Source organism: Stegodyphus dumicola, chromosome 5 (genome assembly GCF_044657685.1).
Source record: "Stegodyphus dumicola isolate Sdum_Otavi_A_Nest chromosome 5, ASM4465768v1".
NCBI classification, from domain to species: Eukaryota; Metazoa; Arthropoda; class Arachnida; order Araneae; family Eresidae; genus Stegodyphus; species Stegodyphus dumicola.
Genome location: NC_140772.1, coordinates 226377626 through 226401847, shown reverse-complemented (window position 1 = coordinate 226401847; position 24222 = coordinate 226377626). Strand labels below are relative to the sequence as shown.

General features: G+C 30.9%; 1 protein-coding gene and 1 pseudogene across 3 annotated transcripts in view; both read right to left on the bottom strand.

Annotated features, from left to right (window-relative positions):
* The window catches only part of LOC118184006 (fanconi-associated nuclease 1-like), a 119258-nt gene that overhangs the window by 70574 nt on the left and 24462 nt on the right, over positions 1 to 24222 (bottom strand). For all 3 annotated transcript variants that reach the window (XM_085817747.1, XM_085817748.1, XM_085817749.1), the window contains exon 3: positions 3391 to 3589. In XM_085817747.1, coding sequence (XP_085673873.1) covers positions 3391 to 3589 — 199 coding nt within the window. The remainder of the gene's footprint in view (positions 1 to 3390; positions 3590 to 24222) is intronic.
* On the bottom strand, positions 8650 to 11731 carry LOC146997424 (uncharacterized; annotated as a pseudogene).

Here is a 24222-nt window from a genome sequence, read left to right as displayed (position 1 = left end):
TGCTTAGCAGAAATGTTATGATTGTCTCGTTTACCTTTTATTTTAACACTTACCATTCTTTAATATAATGCAATGTAATGTACCATTCCTTAATATTTCTCTAATGTTTACCATTCCAGCTTCTCATCATACATTCTCCCTTTTTAATTTTTCTTTAATAAAATCTTTTTGTATATTCTTCCTACAGAAACATATTGTCCAACAGCATTACTTTTACTGTTTTAAACTAAAAGTTATAAAAAGTTTTAGTGAATAGTGCCAATTAGGTACATATAAAGCACACTGTAATGCGACTGTAACATCAGACTGTAGAGACATTAGGTTATTTTATGTGGGAGACTTGAAAAATAAGCAATGCTGTTGGTGGGAGTTGAATCTGGACCTCTCAAATACGCGTCGAGTGTGCCAACCGTTACACCACGAAGGCATACAGAAAGGAGGTTAAAAATACTTTATATACTCTCCCTTTTAAAGAGCTACTGGAGATTAGGGGAATCTCAGTTGCCAAATCCTGTTGTTGAAGAATTATCATCCACACCTTTTAGCTTGGGCACCAATGTAGAGACATTAGGTTATTTTTGTGTGTGTGTGTGTATTTAATTATGGCAAAGCACACTAGGGCTATCTGCCTAAGGGAAGGGATGCCTTCGTGGAGGACTTTCTAAGGTAAACTGGCTCGTATACACGTTACACATGGGGAAAATCACGAAAACACCCATGCAGCCAGCCCGTTCGCGGGATTCGAACCTCGGACCGAACTACCAGTGTTCAGCGACTTTACCGCTCGGCCGCTGGTGGGCCCCATTACGTTATTTTTATGCGGGAGACTCGAAACATAAGCAATGCCCTCACCAGGACCTCTGGAATACGCGTTGAGTGTGCTAACCATTATATAACGAAGGCATGCAGAAAGGAAGAAAATACCTTATACAACACTGACTGCAACAGCCCCATGACCATGTTTTCAGATGCAGAGTCATATTGATTTATTTTACTATTACCTGTATGCATTAGAAATCATAACTATATGCCAATTCTGACTCAAATGCTTACTGCATTGTTAGTAAAATAATATATAACCAAAACAGAAATACACCAGTAACAACTAAACACAAGCCTGATACATATTGTTTATATCTGGATCGATTTATGAACTACAAACCTGATGTATTATTTATGTTTGGCTCAACCAATGCACCATAGCCCTCATCTCTAGTTCTTGCATTTGGACTGATTTCCCCCCCCCCACAGGTTCTCACATGATGTTGTGGAAAGAAGGGATTAAAGCAGTGGTTCTCAATCTTTCTTGCCTCATGCATCTCTTTCACCACTGCAAGAAGATTACCCCTCCTCCTTTTTTAAAACTTGGAAAGTACAGGTATGCATTTATTTAGATTTAGATAACTTTTAATGTGTTTCATAAACTAAACAATAAAAAATAGCATATTTGAGAACCTTTAGGTTAAAGGAACATAGTGAATCTATTAAAGATAATGGCATCTTTACAGAATATACTCAGATAACTGCAACAATCTATATAAATCCCTTTTCACTAACAAAACAAATCATTTTGATGATTCCTAGTAACATACAAATGGAACTTACAGATCTCAAAAAACCAATTCTTTATTGAACATAAAACATGAATTTTCACTGCTCACAGATGCTTCACATATGTCTCTACTTTAACAAACTTCCATTAATTAAGACGATAGTTACATCATTAAAGAAAGTAAGAAAGCCAAATATTTTAAATTATGAACTAATACATGCCAAGTGAGGGGGGGGGAAACCTTATGACCAGTTAAAGGCACATACCAGTCAGGCGGTCAAAGCTACTAAAGCATTTACATTATGCTACATGTAGTAAATTATTTTATCCATAACTATTACTATATTTAAAAAAGAACTCAAAGTGGGAATAAGTTTGTATGGCACATTTTAACTATTTTTTTTTTTTTAAATTAATGCATGAAAATGTAAAAGGTTGATATTTCTTTTACATATTCTTGATGATCACAGCTGGGTTAAGAAGTGGTTGTCTTAAGAAATAATATTACTATTATAAGACAGTTCTTGTTTAGGTCCTCAGAAAATTGCAATCATTTTCAGAGTTTGTCATCATGACAGAGTTTACTGTATCTTAGTTTTTACCATTTACACTTTTTTATGAAAGATATTCTTCACATTAAAATGAGACAAAAACAAACAGAATTTAACATGTAAAACCAGAAAGGAAAAAAATCAGTGATATTAATTATAAGAAAATAAATAACAGATTTTATCAGTGTGTGTGTGTGTATTTAATTATGGCAAAGCACACAAGGGCTATCTGCCTAAGAGGAGGGATGCCTTTCGTGGAGGACTTTCTAAGGGAAACTGACTCGTATACACGTTACACATGGGGAAAACCACGAAAACACCCATGCATCCAGCCCGTTCGCGGGATTCGAACCTCGGACCGAACTACCAGTGTTCAGCGACTTTACCGCTCGGCCGCTGGTGGGCCAGATTTTATCAGAAAAGAAGTATATATTTAGTTTAATTTTCTTCCTTTTTACAACTGTAGACTATCAACACTGTTTTGCATTTATATTATTCCCCTCCTTGCACAGCTTTTGATAACATAATTTCACTCCCCAAACAATATTCAATAAATGCCTTTGATTCTTATGATGGAATTAGAAAGAGAGCATGAAAATTTATCTCCAAATTAACAATACAAAGTCTCTGAAAATTCTGCTTTTAATCTATATTCCAGGACAAAACTGGCATTATTTTATCATTTAGGTTAAAATAAAATGACGAATAAATATTACTTTGAAAGTCAAACAACAAAAATCAATGTTATATTTGCAAATTAATTTGCAAATACTATAATGCTGATTTTTATTGTTTGATGTTTGACTTTTAAATTATTATTTTACCATTTAGTATTAATTGGCCATAATCTCGATTTTATCTATGTATCATCTATGTATCATCTATGCAGCATCTATGTAAAATCAGCAGTAATCTGGGTTTCTGTGGCAACCAGATGAAACACATTTCTTTAAAAGTGATTTGATAAAATGTCATAACAAACATACCACTATGAGTTTAGCAGTTATCACATGTGCTTGATCAAATTTGATAAAAATCTGATTGGAAAAAAAAATTTAAATTTACAATTCATAATTATACTGTTCCCAAAATGGATCTACAGATCCCACTGAAAGCAATACTGATCATGCAATTCAATCATACTTTGTAATTAATAAAATATTTTAGAAGTTTTAAAAATTTAATATTCTTTACAGTAAAAAAATATAAAAAAAAAAAAAAAAAGATTTAATGTCATAAACATAAGGGAATGATTCTGTGACTTTTCAGCATTAAAAAACAACTTACTTTTTTAGCATCGTATTAGTAATATTATTTTTTCCATTCATAAAAAAGACTGATTTGTGCTGCCTGCAATGTTTCAAAAGTGCACCGATGATTTCAGTTTTACTTTTTCCAGAAGAAAAATTGAACTGTTTTGATAAGCTTTTCACTTCTATCAAAGATAAAAGATTCAATCCAGTCTCTAATTCAATTCCTTCAAGACCTAATAAAAAATAATAATGTTCTAATAACAAACAGTCAACAAAGAGTATCACTTGATAAATGCACTGTGAACACTGAAAAATGTTAAGCAAATGTAAGAATTTTTCTAAGTGGAACATTTTACTTGCCAACAAATTCACTTCCAACTTAGCAGTCTCATCCATGGTTGGATTTAAACATGGTCCATCAGAGTCTGAGCACATGGTTGCAAAATTTAGAGATCAGTATAATGAGTTTTAGATTCCTACCCCCCTTGTTTTGAAAAGCTGGCAAAAGTTTAAATGTTTCTTTTCTAGTATAAGGTGGGAGATGAAACGGTGGGGGATAAAAAGCAGCAATAGCAAGCAAGATGGCAATTTAACAGCACAACAATCAGTTTGTAGACATCAGTTTCCTGAAATAAAACTCTGCTGGCACACTAAAATGATCCCTTGGTAAATCGGTTCCCATAGCTAATCAAGGTGTAAAAAAAGCTAAGTATTTTAATTGCTTGAAACATGTCAGCAGAGGGGTTAGTGTCTGGGCAAATGAGTTTTTTTCTCTCAAAATTCTATAACATGATAGAGATAAAAGTGTCAACAACTTAGATGACTAAAATCAATGAATTAGATGATAAAATCAAAGATTTAAATCATGATTTTTATCAGCAGATTAAAAAAAAAAACATTGATTAAAATACAATATTCTCATATTTTTTAAATTATGGAAAATGTGTTAAAATATGGAAAATATGCTTAAGATAAAACTAAGATGCTTTTAAAGAGAAATATTGTTTATTCTTATTTATATAAAAACTATAAGCATAACATTTAAAAATTTAAGTAATACAATAGAATATCAATTAATATTAATTTATGCATTTTAAATATTTTAAAAATTCACATTTTTTAAATATGAATAAAAATACAAAATTTTGCATTTTTGTTAGTGTGTAAGTGTATGTAAGCTTAAATTTAAGTGACTAAAGAATCTTTGTAAGTTAGTAATGCTAAAAGCTGTCAAAATTTTTCATTGCATTTTATGTTACTAATTAATAAAATTATGAAAAATTATATTATCTCTAATTATTATATTTATTTATATGTAAAATATGTATTACACATCTTATTGTGCTCTAATTACCCAAGTAACATAAGAGGTAGCAAAGACACTGCAAAATGGTCTAACTCTGCACAAACAGGTCATTCTAACTCTTATGATGTCTTTATAACATAACAAAGATTTGCCATAATATCGGGGCAATTCTTTTACAGCGATGAAAAATCATTAAAGAACCACTTGCACCATTAAAGTTTTCCCTACAGTTTATCACAGTTAAATTTTGAATGAGAAAGCACTAATTTTGTTCTTTCAAGAGTATGGATTTTTCACATGCGATTTTTCATTAATTTATTTCATCTAAATAAAGTAAATGTATCTAAAATAAGAAAATAAATATAGTATAAATAATTTTAAGTATTAAATTTAAAAACACACCAAAAATTATTATTTAAAATTTGTTAAAAATGGTTTAATATTTAAATTTTTTTAATAATTCAGAAAGCATAACATTTAAAAATTAAAGTAATATAATATCACTTAATTTATGTATTTTTAAAATTTATATTTTTTAAATATGAATAAAATACAAAATTTAACTCTCTGTAAATCAAAATGTATTGCATTAATAATATATAGATATGTGCAAAACTCAATATGTAAATTTAATGTTTAGTTAATAATTATTCTGTCAAAAAAGTAGACATAATGTTTCTTATCTTCAGTAATTTCATAAATTTATCTTGTTGATAAGCACAAGAGCTTTGGCCCTTTGCAAACTTTCCAAAGAATTTCCAAGGAAAAATATTTAGCATTTCCTTTGCAAATGTAAAAAGATCAGAATAAATTAACTAACTTTAAAAAAAATCAAGAATTAAAAGAATGAAATTTGTATTATCAATGGAAAATACTTAATAATATTCTTTTTATTTAATTTTTTCAAAGAAAAATGAAGTTACAGTTTTGGGGAAAAATTCATACCAGCGAAAAGTTTTGCACTATATTTCATGTAAATGTTACATTCATTATTCGATTACTTGGTAGTACATTAGTAATCTGAGATTACTATGTGCAATTATATACTTATGATGATTAAAAAAAATTATTTTCTTTTCAGTGAAATGAATCTTTAATGAATATACTCCATAAAATAACACTCCCTTAGATTTTAAGTAATTATTATCCAGCCTTTCATGGATAAGTTTAAGAAAGCTGATAGAGATGTAGGGGTTCAAAAATAAATCTTTGAACATTTGATAAAGTTGTATGAGAGTTTAGAAGCAAGGGTGTGAGTGGATGGGAAGTACCAAAGTCAGTTCTTGGAATATTACAGCACTAAGAGCCAGTCAAGAGACCTGAAGCAAAATCAAAGCTTGAATTCAAAGCTGGTAACAAAGAATCACTTTTTATCCATTTCTTTATGTAATAGTAAGTAAGCACTTGAAATATTACATAAAAATGATTGATTTGATGCCAGTTAGTTACAAAGTGTTTTATTCTGTGCTTCATTAAACCTCGTGCATTATCATATGCTTGAATTTATCGGTAGGTAGACTGAATGATATTAAGTAATTGGGATGTTATTGAGTAAAAATTATTAACAAAACTTAACTTCTTACAACTATGTCTGCTTATGTACATTTATGTTATAAAACAGAAGGCATCATTTATCATTCATGTAATTTAATAGATCCAAACTGATGAAATTTGAAACTCAGCAACTCTGTTAAGACGTAGACTTTACTACTCTACCCATGCATTTATGTGATATCAGGAAGCTTATTTTTATTTCTAAAGAAACAGATATTAATCTCAATGACCAAAATTTCCATAAACATTTTATGATATTTATATTCAATAAATCTGTGTTTTTAATAATTAGTAATTTTGTGTTCTATTACAGGATACATTGGATGTAATAGAATAGGAACTGGGTATGTATCCTATTCTATTACAGGATACACATCCAGTTTCACAAGACAAGGAGAATTTCATGGAATTCATTTCTGTCTGCATAGTAAACTACTTATGAAAATTTTAAAAACATTGACTTCAATGCAGCATATTCATACCACATTATAACAAAATATAATTAATTCTTTAAAGCAGTCAAATTAGTATGCTTTCTTTAACTATGAATTTAATCCTATTTGGTAATTTTATTACATTATTCTTGAAATAACTGCTTTTGAAATATTTATAAACACTCTTTCCAATTAAATTCATAATGCTAAATGAATGAAAGATATGAGAAATTACCTTATGCATTTTGTTTGTAATCATCATCGCAATTTTCAATAGAGATTTAGACACAAAATCTGCTTCTTTATTTTATAAAAGTAACCTAGTGCAGGTTTTAGCAATACTAACAAAATGCAGTCTTTCTATAGTTTTGAAATTTTTTGTTTTGCTATTGAAACTAAAAGCTGTCTTTCTTGTTTGTATCTGGTTATACTACTGTAAATTTATTCAGAATTTATATTTTATTCATAGTTATTTGAATTGAAATATATTACACACTTTAAGGTAACCCATATGCTCTTCAGTGGAAATGTTTGTTTTACACAAATGATGTTAGTGATTTTTTTTTTTTTCCTTTGGAAATATTTATTGTGTCTTTTTAATTAAATGTTTATGAACCCCTTCTTGGTCAGCATCACATCTCACACATTTGGCTTTTTTGTGCTCATAAGGTCGGTGTCAAATGCCATGTGGCGAAGTGAAAAACTCCATCGTTGAAACTGAATTCGTCGCTACTCATACACCGCTTTAAATTCCACCATTATTTTTGTATTTCTGAATATTGCTAAGAGATAGCACAACTAGCCCTAGTTTCTTCACAATTTTCACAGTGAAATTATCTGCCTTGAATACTGTCTGTCTACGGTAAGAACAGCTCTCGCCAGTTTGTCTGCGGCTGTCTGTTGCCATAGAAACGAGCCGTGACCCATTTTTCGTAGGGGTGTCTTGAAGATTTACTTCTCAGTTTGCCAACTTGGCATATTTAAAGATGATTTGGCGATATTCACATTTTGTTTTAGTTTCAAGTAAAATGCTTGTTGACCCTTTGCGTCGACCCCGACATTAAATTTCCGAAAATGAAAATTGATGGCGTAAATAAAGTTTTTGCAGTTAAGGAACGGTCTTTGATTTTGCCGAGTGAGGTGCGAGTCGCTGAATTTGCCATCTTTCTAGATGTACAATGAGTAAAAATATATCAAAATAACTTGTAGGGAAATGCATTTAAAAATCCGTGCTTATTTTTGAAAAAAAATGCTCTCAATAAATACTTTTTGCGAACATTTCTTCTTTTCCCATACCTTCAAACTAAACCAAAAGCTGGTCAATTGAATGACGAAAGGAAGCGAAGGTAAATTAAAATCAAAACTGTTTTTACTTAATTACCAGTGGTTTGGGTTGGTTTATATGATTACGAAAAGCCTCCAAGGTTAAATGCCTAAGAGGAGGGATGCATTCGTGGAGGGCTTGCTAAGGAAAACTGCCTCGTATACACGTTACACATGGGGAAAACACCCATGCAGCCAGCCCGTTCACGGGATTCAAACCTCGGACCGAACTACAAGTGTTCAGTGACTTTACCGATCGGCCGCTGCTGGGCCTCTTAATTACCAGCGCCCATTTATGCATCATGCTGCTTTTTATAGACACTGTAATAGCTTGTAACATAATAAAATGTTAAAATCAGAACAAAATTAAGGTCTCTTAAATTATTCAGTTACCTATTTTATATTTAAAATTATACGAAATTTATATAATTATACAAAATTTGGCTTTTATAACTGCAGTGAGCATTGTTCATTAATATAATTTTGTATTAATATTTTCATAATAAAACAAAACTTATTTAATTTCAATTAAAGATTAAAAATTATTTTTTAAGCAAATTATACCATGGCTTGTGGGTCCCCAAGAACACAGTAATGGGAAATGAAGCAACCATTCAGTGTTCTTTATTATCCACAGGGGGGGTTTCGCCTCTGCCGAAGGCTCATTGTTGCCCACTTTTGGTAATCTTTCATTTACATAGTGGCAAAGAAAATATTGAACCTAGAAATATCCTTACAACTTGACAAAGTTATCAGATGAAGAAGAGGAATGCCTTCGTGGAGGACTTTGGTATAACATCTGAAAAGTCATCTAGTCACTGTCGCAAGATTCCGTTTCTTCTGAATCAGAATCAGAATCGCTGCTGCCAGTTTGAATTATTAATCCATCCACTATCTCTTCTAAAAGTTCGTCCTTGTCCCAATAATAATTTTCAAGTTTTTCTACGTGGTTGCAGTGCGCCTGCCATTATTGAGAAGTGACTTCATCCAAAGCTTTTTGTGTTAAATTTTTCAAATTTTCCAAGCTTAAGTCTCCAGTCACATTCCTTTCCCTGATCAGTCTTTTAACTGATGACCAAACGTATTCAATTGCGTTTAGATCACAGTGGTAAGGAGGGAGACGTACAACATGATGCCCATTTTCTTTTATGATGTTGTCAATTTTATATATTACTTTTTTAGGACGATTGCATTCTATTAAGCTGAACAGTTCCGCTTTTCGCATTTTGGGATCGCAGCATATCGTCTTCTTCATCAGCCAATTTACCATTGTTTGCTTTGTAGCATATTTCGTGGGTGTCGGATCTTCAATTTTTGTGTGATACGGGGCATTATCCATGCATACCACACTTTGAGGTCGTAAATTTGGAAGAAGCTTTTCCTACACCCATTTTTCAAAATTTTCATAGTTCATTTGCCCATGGTAATCCCCGCTTTGAGCTGATGCTTTATATATAAGTTGGGCACCTGGAATAAATCCTGCGGAAGAGCCAGCATGGACAACAATCCTATTTTTGGAACTGACATTTATCTGTGCGCCCAAAACCGTATCATGCTGCCAACATTTCTTAAAAGTTAAATTGCTGTCAATCCATGTTTCATCGATGTAAACGATGTGGCGTCCACTTGCTCTGAGTTTCCTCATTTCGCGTAAATAATTGTTCCTCCAAAATACAATGTGAGGTCTTTCGATAAGAATTTTTCTTTTGTTAACACACTTCCTTGCAGCGAAAATTCATCGAACGCCAAACTTTGCACAATGAGTCTTTTTGCCACGGGAAGTCTATTTTTTGCCTCAAGACAGGCAATAATTTCCGCACAGATGGCACTTTCTTTTCTTTGATGTAAAAGTCTTGTATAGTCTGCCGTATAACGCATTTGTCAAAATCGTCAATTTCGCACTTATGATTAGCAGGGCTTTTACGTTTCTTTCCAGGCGTATTTAGAAGTTGATCTTGCCCCATTGTTGATACTTCGCGCTTAATTTTTTTAATTGTATACTCCAATACTCCAGTAGCTTGCGATGTTCTCTTCAAAACTTGAGGAAGAGGAACTACTAAAGAGTTCGCCGAAGCTTCAGAAGCGCAAAATTCTGCGACATTGTACACTATTTGACGTGCCTGAGACTTTAAAGGTTGACCTTTCTTAAACTGGAAGGGCATTTTAAAAAAATTGGCGATTAACAAAGCACTACGAAAATCAAGCTAAATAGAAGCAAATTTGAACAAATACCAGTACAAAAGATATAACAACGAGAATAAAAATAGCTAATAGTAATAATATAAGGCTTAAGAAAAGATGCGTGCAGCTGGAATGAAACTAAGAAGACGAATGATAAACTCTTTTCCCTTCAGCCAACAGTCGCCAAAAACAAAATAACAATAAAGCAACCCTTGGTTCGTCCCTATTTGAAATATACTAGCCCTGTTGCTATAGCGACCGCCACCAACCAGACACCGTGGCGGGAGGTGTTCTTACCGTAGACAGACATGTTATTGAATATCTGCATGATATCTGTCAGAATTTTAACTAAAAAATTTCAAGATATTTTAGATAAGTTATAGACATTTTTTTTTTTTTTTTTCTGATAAAGTAAGCCAAACAATTTTTTTTTTTTTTGATTAAATACATGATTTTAGTTTTGTGATAAATGTGGTTTTTATGCTTTATCCAAAGCAGTTTGAAAAGCTGTTTTAACGGTAAGGTTGGAAATCCATTTTCTAAAGCATTTTTTACATAATTTTAATAATTATTTTTATGTAGATATTTATATTAAAAACATCAATAGAGTAACCAAGAAGAGGTTAATACATGTGTACAGTAAATATGACATTCAAAAGGAATATTCAAGATTTGGTAATAAACTTTAGGGTCATTTGAATATAAGATATGTCACCTCTGTGCTTCTGCTGCTGTAACTCATCCATGTTCCTTTTGAATTAAATGTTGAAGCAGTTTATGTTGAGGACATTTTAAAGGAAATTGGCCTGCATTTATTCCATATATTGATAAATCCCTCCATTATTGGATTAGATGATAGGAAACTACAAGTATTTCTGATTTTAGATATTTAGCTACTGGTAGGCCTGTGAGTTATGAGTCCAACTAGAATCAGAATGTAGAAAAGCAAGGTTTTATTTCTTATAGTGGTGAATTGCACTGTATACTTTGAAAATTAAAGTACTGAAATTTAAAGTATTGATTGATTTAATTTTTAATTCAAACTTTCCTTTTTTTTTTTTTTCTTTCTTTTTTTTTTTTTTTTTTTTTTTCCTACAGTTAAAAATTGTTTAAATATGCAATACAAAAGTGCATTTCCTACAAACATTCTTTAGTCACCTCTGATTTTTTTACATTAGCTCAGGGAGGTGTATTTCCCACACAAGGATTTTGAATACTTTAGAATACATGTCTAAATGTTTATTTTATGTGTAAATTATTACAATATATTTTATAAGATGAAATGTTTCATGCAGACAATCTGCATACCACAATAAAAGTCATTCTGTGTCACCAGTAAATACTAAAACAAGAAGTAATTAAATTTAAAGAAATAATTAAAGGAACACAAAAATTACAATCTTCTGATTCAGAAACATAAAAAACACAGTATTAAAAACATATTACATAATTGGAATGAAGTAGTAAAATTAGACACAAGAGGTTATTTCAAATATGAATGAAAAATTATGGCTATAATCCTGGAAATTTAAAAATCACCCTTGTGAAATTTTATAACTACACAAATAATTTTTCATTTTTATTTGAAATACACTCTGTCCGAAAAGTTTACAGACTCAAGTAAATTAGATGTTTAAGATAAACAGAAATGCATAAAATTACCCAATTAAAATATGTTTATTTAAAACACATGTACCTTGCATCTGAGTAAATATTAAAAAAAAATATTGATTTGTCTTAGAAAAAATAAAAATGGACAAAATGTATTTTCCAAAAGTTTATGCACAAATGTCATTTTATGAAAATTTGTTAGTAATAATAACGATGGGGGAACTTTAATCATTTATATGATAATGCCCTCATTCGAAACTCCTATATATATATATATATATATATAAAAAAAAAAAAAAAAAAAGATTATTTGAATTGCATTTAAGTATGCCTAAAGCTAGGAACTTTCTGATACTGAAGTTTATTGGAATCTGATCTTTAAATTACATGGTAGGTCTGTTAAAGAAACTTTGAAACTTCTGAATCATCTGTAAGTATGATTTACTGTGTAATGCCTCGTAAGGCATCACATCATCCAAAACCACATTCAAGAAGACCCCAAATGATGGACAGTTGCAACAATACGCACATACAAAGAATGGCTTCGACATAGAAAAAGTCACTTCGCCAAATTATATAAGGGCTTCTGGCTTGCAAATATTCAAAAGCACTATTCATAAGCGAATCAAGGAATCTGATTACATCATTCACATAAAAATGGCTTCATCATTACCACTCTCAAAGCACCACAAACGAATGACAGTACAATGGACCTCTAACCAATGGCATATGGTGATAAATGGATCTCTGTAATTTTCAGAGATGAAAAAAAAAAAAAAGTGGAATTTAGATGTTCCTGATGGGTATTCATATTACTGGCATGACTTACAAAAAGAATCTCAGAGCTATTTCAGTAGGAACAGTAGAGGTGGATCTGTTATGGTATGGGGAGCTTTCGGTTTCAATGTGCAAGTGGGTTTCACTTTTCTAGATGGTCAGCAAGATTCATCTAAATATACAGAAACACTAGGAGACCATCTTAGGCCATTTGCAGAAAACACTGGAGAACAGAACTGGGTGTACCAGCATGACAATGCTCATATTCATGCCTCTATTACTACAAAAAATTACTTAGTTGTGGAAGTCACTGTTCTTGAGTGGCCACCAATCCCAGTGAGTCCCAATTTTAACCCAATCAAGAATGACTGGGGTATTATGCTTCAGGGAGTTTACGAGGCAGTTTCTTCCATTAATGCCTTGAAGTATTAAGTAATCTGAAATTGATCACAAGTTGCTAAAAAGTTAATATCCTGTTAACTTATGGGATGCATATTCTTTTCTGTGTTTATTTTTTCTAAAATACAAATTACTATTTTAGTTGAATATTTAATGGAATGCAAGTCACATGTGATGTAAATAAACAGATTTTTATTTGATGTTTGTGTTCCTTTCCATTTTTCTAATATAAGAAGCAATATTTAAGCAATTTTTAATATATAAGAAGCTATATTCCATGATATAGTTCAGTCTATAAACTTTTGGGACAGGGTGTATGCATGCTTGTGTCAAATAAAAATGATGGTAAAAATCTTTTCCTTTATAATTTTGCTTTAATAATTTTCCTTTAAATCTTTTCCTTTATAAGTTTAAGCCACTCTAATTAACTTAGTGGAATGTAGTGGGGTAAATTTTGAAAAGAAACACTTTTTTGTGTGTGTGCATGTGTGTATTTAATTATAATGAATTGCCTCTAGTGGGCATAAATCAGTTTACCTAATGTTAAATATGAGATGATCATCTCATAATTCGACTTCTAAACCGGAAAAATTTTTGGTAAATGAGTTTATTATAATTTGTTTAGATTTGGTTAATTCAATTATGACAGTGCACTCTAGGGCTAGCTTCCCAAATAATTTGTTTAAAGTAGTTTAATTATATTATATTACAAAATGTTAAGAACTTGACCTGCATTTCACATTTTTCAAATGCTGAGTTTTAATTAATTTATTACTTTAAATTTTAAAGCTGCTTTCTCAAGCACTTCAATAAAATGTTTCTTCATTGTCATTTCTTCATTTAACTTTTTATCAGCTCCCTTGCTTGTAAATTTTAATCTAAATTCCTGAACCATAATTTCTGCAAACTTATTGAATAATTTAAACAGCTCACGTAATGAGTACTTTAAATACTTTTCTTTCTGAAATTCATGGCCCAGTATATACTGAATAGATAGTACTATAATGTGAACAGAACAAATGTTTTTAACGTGATTATAGTTACTTTAAAGCTGCATTTTACCACTTAAACATATTTTTAAAGGAAGTGGTTAAAATTGCTAAAAGTATAATGAATTTACATAATTTTCATGAGGTTTTTATTTATTTATTTATATATATTTTTTTATATTATATCCATTGGTTAATGTATGATCTTTGGGAATGAACAGTTTGGATTTCATGAGAATTCTGTAAAGTGTGTATTCTAGAACTGCTTTTATTAACTTCTGTCATTCAAAATGATTCTCGGATTATTCAAAATTCTCAGAATATGCATCAGTTTTCACTATAAAATTAATTTTACACTTTTTCCTTCCCCCCCCCCTTTTTTTTTTCAAAATATTTCTGGCTTTTTGCTGTTACAGAATTGGTTGGGTTAATTTTTCTTTAGTATTTTTGACATTGCAGCATGGAAAGTTTAGAAGGTTTTAAAGGCTAGATTCATAGACCCATGATTCTAGAAGATTCGATAAATATGTGACAAAATGAAAAATGTCTCCATGGTATCAGCATATCAACACATAATGGATGCATTTTACAGAAAGTTTGCGATGAATTTCTTACTTTTTGGAGAACGTCTGCAAGAGAAATGGAAACATAATATTTGAATGTTTTACTCCTGATACTAGAATCTTTTTTCTTAACATGTTTATCTTCCCTTTATTTTCTCTACTTTTCACTAGACAAAAGCATGGAAAATATCAAAAATGCTTCTAATCTTATCACATGGGCAGGCATTATAGAAAGAGATTTTTTTATTAATAAAGAAAAGAAGAAATATTCCATGTAAATAGCTGAAAAAAATCATTACAGTTGCTAAAGTTGTTCTTCTCAAAAATCTTTGATTGACACATAAACACAATCAAGAATCTCCTATGGTCAATATCTTATGCAATCTAATGAATAGCAAAATTTTTGGCTCTTTTTCCTTTTGTTTATAATAATTAAAGTAATATCAACTTTAATGTGTATTTTGATAGGTTACAGATCTTTTGCTCCTTCAAATCATGCAGAAAAGGACAGGCAATGTTGATCTATATACCTTCTATCCATTTTGAATTTCTATCCGTTTATCCATTTTCCTGAAAATCGTATTAAAGATGCTGCGGTATTTTAAATTACAGGGGTTGACATGGCTAGTCTTCTGTTTCTAAAAGAAAATAGACAGAGTTGGATGTTAATATTTACTTGCACAGTGTACAGAGTAGTACATTTTGAGCTAATTACTGCCACTTCCACAGACGCCTTTTTAATGGCATTCAGAAGATATATAGCTTGCAGAGGAAGATGTACAATTGTATACTGTGACAATGGATCTAATTTTGTCGGAGAAGCCAACTCATTAAAACAACTAGATTGGGACCATATACAGAAACATGGAGTCGTCAATTCGATTGACTGGAAGTTTAACCCACAGATTGCCACATGGTGGGGTAGTTGGTGGAAGCGACTAATAAGAATATCGAAAGAGTGTTAAAAGACTGTTAGGAAAGGCTCATCTAAATTATGAAGAAATGGCAACTGCTCTGACAGACTGTGAGAGTGTAATCAACTCAAGACCTCTGACTTATATCTCTGAATGAGATGTGATAAAGCCCATTTCTCCATCGATGTTTCTTCAAGACTTTCATGCATGCAGTGTTCCAGATATTGATACTGTGGAACAAAATTCTCTGTCCAAGAGACTCAAATACAGACAAATCAAACTTAAAGAATTAAGGAACCGATTTTGGTCGGAAAACTTAGGTGCTCTCATTCAACGAGGGAACAATAAAAAACTAAGACACCCAGTGGCTGTGGGTGATATTATTCTAGTTGGAGCTGATAACAAAAAGAGAACTAACTAGCCTTTAGGTCGTACTACTGAGATTGTTCCAAGTAAAGACAGTAATGAGCAGCTTCTAAAAGTGCAGACTTTACAACAAGAACTTCTTCGTCCTATTCAGAGAATATATCCTCTTGAGATAGCATCTTCTACTGACTGTTCTAAGCCTTTGGAATCCAATAGTTTGACCAAGTTCTCAAAGCAGCCTGAGTAATATTAGGATGGGTTATCATGGGAAACATGTCCGAAGAAAGGTTTGATGAAACTTCATCCCACTTAGAGACATCTTTACTGATTAAAAATTCTTCTGTGGCTGATTTGTGGAAACTAGATACTATAGGTATAAAGGATCCTACTGAAACAAGAACTAAAGAAGAAACGGAACGGTCCATTCTTCAGCATTTTAGAAAAATCATTCAGAGAGATGCGTTACATCGTCAAACTACCTTGGTTAGAGACGTACGAGACGTTAAGTGAAAACAAAGATATAGCTGAAAAAAGATGCATAACTACTACTCAGAAATTTCTTAAAGAAGGAAAATATGATGACTATGAAGCTGTATTTGAGGAATGGTTACAGGAAACTATCACCAAAGAAGTACCAGATAGTGAATTGAGAAATCCTTGTCATTATTTGCCTCATAGAGGTATTTTTAAAGGAAATTCTACTACGAAGGTAAGCTCTGTATTTATGCTTCGTGTAGAAGCAAGAACTCACTTTCACTCAACGACTGTCTAGAAACAGAATCAAAAAAATTCCTCTATCACTTATGAGATTTTGTCACAAAGAAATTGGTGTAGTTTCAGATATAAAAAAGGATTTTTTACAAATATCTGTGGCCAAAGAAAACCAAGATTTTCTTAGATTCATATGGTAGGAAGATTATAAGGAAAGAAAACAAAAAATTTATCATCACCGACGGGTAGTGTTTGGACTTACGAGCAGCCCTTTCTTGCTGGCTGCCGTTCTAGATTACTATTTGGGACAAAATGAAAGCCATTTTCCTGAAACCTTAGAAAAGCTGAGGAATGCATTCTATATGGATCACTGCATAACTTTGGTAACTAGTCAAGATGAACTTAAGAAATTCATTTTTGAAGCAAAACAGATTTTGGCTACAGGTTGTTTGGATTTAAGAGGTTGGAAGCATTCCAGCCTAACAGGTGAAAAATAGCCCCCCCCCCAAAAAAAAGACTTGTCCTGTTCTTGGATTATTATGGGATAAAACTAAAGATGTTCTGTTTTGTGATCTTGAAAAATTGATTTCAAGCAAAAACCCATTACTAGAAGATATATTCTTTTGACAGTTCATAGCATCTTCGATCCTATAGGAATTCTGTGCCCAGTAATGATTCATTTGAAACTGTTAATACAGAATAGCTGGAACCTCAAGATTGGTTGGGATGAAACCTGTCTAGAAGATATTCGCCTGGAGTTCAATAAATGGCTTGAAGATTTACATCTGTTGACAGAGATCAAAATTCCAAGATATGTCTAAAGCAATGTCCTAGAAGAAAAATTGAGTTTTCATACTTTTTGTGATGCGAGCAAGTCTGCCTATAGCGCAATCGTATTTCTACAAGCAAATGTGAGAAAGGGGTAAAAGTTCATTTGATTTAAGCTAAACGTAAAGTGGCTCTTTTAACAAAGATAGCAATGCCTCAATTAAAATTGTTAGCATGCCTGATCGGAGCTCGTCTCAGTGCAACAGTGAAAGAAGTGATGGATTTAAATGGAATATTAAGTACCTGTTGGACTGACTCCTCTACCGTTATGTTCTGGATCAAGCATAAAGATAACTGGGGAACATTTGTAAATAATCCAGTGAAGGAGATAAGAAATTTAACATCAAAGGAACAATGGAAGCATATTCCAGGAAGCGACAATCCGGCTGATCTCCCATCCAGAGGATGTTCTGCTGGAGTTTTGCTCAGATCCAGATGGTGGGAGGGTCCACCGTGGCTTAAACAGCCTGAAGAAAATTGGCCCATCTCTGAAATTAAATTAAATATGGAAGACATTTCAAAAGAAAGAAAAAAAGGAAATAACTCCCTTACCTACCTCAATTGCTCCTAACAAAAAATGGTACTTGCATCGTTTTTCTAAATATTCAAGAATTATTCGGCTGATAGCTTGGATTCTGCGATTCTTTCATAATTCTAGAAATTCCGATCACAAACGGATGGAAGAATTATTTGTTCAGGAAACAGAAGCAGCTGAGAAAAGGCTTTTCTTAATTGTTCAGAAAGAATCTTTCCAAAACGAATCTAGAAAATCAAAGTTAAAAACTCTTTGCATTTTCACTGATAAAGAAGGTTTAATGAGACTGAAGACAAAAATCTTTCAAAGAGATGATAGAGATTATTTCATGTGTCCCATACTTTTACCTTCTGATCATCAAATTGTAGAAAAGTTAATTTTCAAAAGACATACAGTACTTTCACACGCTGGAGTTCAAATTGTTTGAAGGATATTTGTCAACGGTTTTGGATTTTAAGAGGACACAAAACAGTTCAAAGGGTAATCGTAAAATGCATTCGATGCAAAAGATATAATGAAAAAAAAAAAAAAAAAAAAAACAGTTCCAGCCCCAATGCCTGAAGACAGGGTCCAAGACACTCTGGTTTTTGAAGTAACTGGAGTTGACTTATCTTTACCTTTTTATCTAAAGGATGGAAAGAAATGTTGGATACTTTTATTCACCTGTGCTGTTTATAGGGCCATACATCTTGAACTGATACAAGGACTTTCCACCGACAATTTTTTGTTGGGCTTCAGAAGGTTCATATCCAGACGTGGATGATCAAAAACTATGTATAGTGACAATGGTATGAACTTTGTCAGGACTAACAACCTCTTTCTTTCACTCAGTTGGAACAAAATTATGTAAGAATGTTCTATTTTGAAGATTACATGGAAGTTCAATCCCCCCACAGCTGCATGGAGGGGAATTGGTGGGAGCATATTATTCAGATGATTAAGAAAATTTTTAGTAGAATATTAGGAAGAGCCTGCTTGAGATATGAGGAGCTGTGACCATTCTCTGTGATACGGAAGCTGTAATCAACGCAAGATCATTAAATTATTTGTCTGAAGATCCTGAAGATTTAATGCCTTTAACATCCTCAACGTTCCTTTAGGATACTGTGCAACCATTGCATCCTTTGGAAGTGATTAGAACTTGTTTTTACCTAAACAAAACCAATTTAACATTCTTGCTAGTAAAGAAATTAACTTTAAACCTCCTGATAAGATAATTAAAACTAGATGTGGTAGAACTATTGTAAAATATTCACGTTTTAATTAGTTTTTTTCCTTTTAATGATTATACAAAGTATTGTTTAACCTCGTTATTAAGTACAGTCAAAAGTCTTTAATCCGGACGTCCATAATCTGGACCTCAAAGCTACAAACTTTCTACGCATGCGTCAACGCATGCGCATAATACCTTTGCACATGCACATAAGTGTCTACCCATGTGCATAACACATTTACGCATGCGCATTTAATATACAATGGACAGTATAAGCTAAGCTAAAATTATCTAATTATCTATTTCAGTTAATGTTGCAGATTGCGTTGTTCCTTAATCTTCTAATTGGATCCAGCTTATTATTTTTTGCAGACTGTTAGAGCAATTTTATAAAAGTAAGCTTGAACTTTTGATTATGTCAAATAGAATTTCTGATATATATTTATTAATATGTAAATGATCTACAAAGCGAAAGTATGTTTCGAAGTTCATTAAACAAAAAGTGGAATTGCTACAAAAAATGGATAAAGGCATATCCTTTGTTTATCTAAGCTTTAACGTTTGTTTATCTAAACTTTGTTTATGTTTAACGCCACAGCGCCGCGCAATGAATTGGAAGTTGATCTGTCAGCACTATCCTTACCTTCAGGGCAGCTGTTTTTATTTTATTTGGCTTATAATTCCTTATTAAATGTAGTATTTCATCTCGATGTACTCCCTCTTTGATATGATTTAAATCAAATTCCTCGTCATTATAATTCGCTTCCGATAGCAAAGAAAGTAACAGAGGTTATTGAAAACGAAAAATTTCGATTGACAAATTAGTCGGTATTCTCGACATAGCAATTATAGGACTTGAACAGCGGAACTTTGTAACTGAACAAGAAATTATGTCTGTTTAAAGAATTAAAGAGAATGTATTATCACATAAAAAACGAAGCAACTTAAACAACTTACATTGAAAGAAATGTTTAATAAAGTAAACAAATAAATATTAAGCTTTTTTTTTTGTAACTTTTGATACCCTTTAGATCATAATTGTTCTTTATTTCATAAATTACGGTTTCATATTTTTAATTTTATAATTTCTGCATGCCATCTTACCAGATTTAAACTGATGATCTATAATCCGGAAAAATCGATAATCCGGAATCGCCGAAGTCTCGACGAGTCCGGATTAACGACTTTTGATTGTACTATAGAAAATTGATAAGCACACTAAGCTGTAACATCAAAATCTTTAATTCTTTTGGATATTTTCCCTGTAAGATGAAGTAATTTCTTATTGTTGCTATATTATACCAAACCTACTGCAACAATTTAAAATAATAAACAGTGTAAATTATTTCTTATTAATTGTGGACATTTTTGTAACATTATAGAAAAGATTACCTGTTTTTAAAAAAAGCATTTGTTCATAATTAAGAAATTTAGAAGATTTCTCAGCTTTATAGTTAAGTAAATTAAATAATGGATCAGGCTCTGTTTGTATATTATTGCCCACTAGCTGTTTGATTTAAATGGATTTGTTTTGAAAACTGAAATTGTTCTCAAAGTAGTAATAAATTATTTATTTAGATGAGAGAGTATAAATTTTCATTGGTTAAATGCAGTTGTTTACTTAAATTTATTTTATTGTTTTTAATAATTTTTTCACTTTTTAGCTGAAATATAATTTTAAAATATTGAAAATTCTGAAGTAAAAGTAGTTTTAAGAAATTTTTGACACCATGATTTTTAGAAGGACATAGTATATATAAATATTTCTCTGCATGCAGAAAGAATAATCATATTCCCTTCTGTTAGACATAAATTGAATTTAAAAAATACATAAACCATATCAAAATACTTGAAAAAAAAGTGGCTGAAAGAAAAAATTGTAGTTAAATATTTGTTTTAAAAAAAGTAAATAAAATTATACTAATTTTAACATTAAGAATGTCTTTAGTGCAACTTTTCCCAAACTTCTGGGGTGTCTATAACATTGCATTACAATGTCTATATCATTAACTTGGACTTTGCAGTTGCTGCCATTTTGCAAAGCGTAAGATATTTTCAGGCATTCTTTATTGTCTCTCTTACCATATTCTCAGTGCGTTGTCATTTAATAAAGCATGAGATCTTTACCTTTCACATGCAATTAATATAATTGCTAAATTGATTGAACAGTTTAAAGACAAAAATGCACGTTTTATGAATTTCATTTTTTAGTCTTTTATCAATGTATCTAATTAATATAATTTGAAATATATTTAGTTTATAATATATTCCACCAAAATGAGCATTTACCGCTTTATTATAATTAATAACTGCTTTCTAGCATTACATATTATGTACATAGGTAAGAAATCATTTGGTTTAATTTCCGACATATCAGGTTCATAATTATGAATAACTGCTTCATCATCATAATTAATAAAAGATTTTCTAATGCTTAGATTACAAATTTATGATCAATCCATTTATAGTTATGATGTCCTTAATATCCATTTAGATGTTTTATCTGGGATGCCCAAGCATATCTGATGGATTTTTATGGGATAATATTGAAAAGAAATGTTTTCTTAAAAGGATAATATTAATTTATGAACAATCGATTTATGTATTCACAGCTTATAAATGAAGTCAAAATGATTTATCAGAAAAAATATTCAAAGTATAATGCTAAAGATTTTGTAAATGAATTTATAAGCAGAAGCCATATATATCAACAAATGCATATTAATTATTTTTATGAATTTTACATACTTGTATTAACTGATAAGATTTATTAAGTATTAACTAAGAATTAGTTTTAATTATTAACTAATTCTTAGTTTGTAAAATATGAATGATAGATTTTTTAATTACAAAAATTCACATGGAATTTAAATTTGAATTTAATTGTTGGTTTGCAGAAAATCTGAAATGCTGGTCTAACCTGAGGTTTGTAATGACCATTAATGTTGCTACTGTCAATAGAAAGGAATTTTCAGTTATATGTTTCCAAAATATTTCTATTATAAAACATGTAGGAAATTGCCCACAAAAGGGAAAAACAAAATTGGAAAATCCTTACCTCTTGTTAGTAAACACTGTTATTTATATAGCATAACATGTGAATATAAAGTACAAAAATTATGGAATTGGATTATCTTTGTTTATCAAAGAAAAGTTTGCCATTAATGATATTTAGGTAAATCTTGGAAAGGATAAAAACTGAGAGTTTATGCAAAATTTTTATGGCAGCAGATAATTAAATTAATGAATATTGCAGACAATCTAGACTGTAGGAAAATGTTGGGAGGAAGGACAAGGAACCTGAATAAATGTTAAAATGTAGTGTTTGATATAAAATTTAAAAATCAACCTGTACAAAGTAAGTTCAGAAATAAATAATATGTTACTATAAATTGATTAAATATTTTTAAATAAATCTATAGAGAAAGCTTAAAACTTAGCATGTGTAATAATTACTAATTAAATTATAAAAAATAATTACTAAATTATTTTATAATATATTGTTGGTAGAAGGAGGAGACTTTTTTTCTAATTTTTTTTTTTTAAACACAAATAATTAAAATCATACAATAAGCAGTTATTCAATATGATGCTTATTTTTTTATTTTTTATTTTGTACTGTATACTGAAAGATCTGAACAAATTTGTAGCTTTTATTCAAGATCATTATTTTATTAATAATCCTTTTTATCTAACTAACAAATTGTTAAAATGTGTAATTTTATGTTAGCTAAATATACAGTTTATTCAGGATGTTCCAAAAACAAGTAAGTAGATAAGTTTAGAGACACACATGCACAGTTTGTCACAACAAAAAATTAGCACCTCATCTCTACAGGTATTAGATGCATGCAAGTCCAACAAAAATAAATGGTTTGATTTGGTTTATATCATTATGGCAAAGCATTTGAGGGCTATCTGACTAAGGAAAGAGATGCCTTTGCGGAAGCGTTTGCAAGAGAAACTGGCTCGTATTCACATTACACACAAACAGAACTACCAGTGTTCAGCGACTTAACCGCTCGGCTGCCGATATACCCCAGCAAAAATAATAAAAATACTTTAATTGCATAGGGTGCGAAACAATTCATTTACATGCATGCATTAATTTATGAAACTTCTGTTCTTTTCTTTTTATTGTGGTAAATTGTTAAAGAAAGGTAATAAATCTTTTCACAAAAGATCTCTTTTGTAAGTTCAATGTGTTAAACATATTTTTAATCAAACAGCAAACAAAAGTATTCACTATAAATGTTTACATATTTTATGCAAATTACTTATAAGATCTAAATAAACTTGTAGCTTTTATTCAATTTCATTTATATATGTTTATCTAATTAATTAGATGTTAAAATATATAGTTTTAGACAAATATTCTATAAAATCATTAAGTAGATCAATTTTAGGATTTTAGAAAGCATGGCAAAGAAGTTTCAGGAAAACCTGCTATTTCTGTGGAAGTTAAATTTTTCAAGAACCATAAATGCATAATAATCATTTAATAAGTCAATGCAGAAGAAAATAAGAAATAACTTATTTAATTTTTTAAAATTATGACTTTTTACACCTTGATATGAATAATAAAGTGCAGAATGTGAAACATTTGCCCTTAAACCATAAATCTTACACAAACATATTAACAGATACGAGACAACCTGCTAAATTAACTGTATCCTTTTACATGATTCTACTTGGTAAAATACTTCACAAATATAGACAAAATTAAATGCCAAGTCAAGGGGCATACCTAATTTGTTTTCTAACAATACATGTTCAAAAAAAAATATTTTCAGCTATATAAGACATGAAATCACTATAGTACAGAAACTGAAATTAAGGTTGGCAACAGGGATGGTGCAATCAGTGCAGCCACACCTGGCAATAAAATTCTAGAGGTACTGGGCAATGAAATTTAGGAGTGGCAGAATGCTAAGCAGCAGAACAACTAGTGTCAACATATCAGCCCTTGCAGGGATTTTTGTTAATTCTCATAAAATGCTTTAAATAATTTTCAGGTAAAAAAATAATAATAATAATAATAATAAGTCTGACTGCATGAAGAGGGAAAGAAAGAAAAAAAAAAAAAAAAAGGAAAAACTCATGGAATTGTACCAAAAAAAAATCACATTTGCTTATGATTATACCAGGAAAGGGAGAAAAGG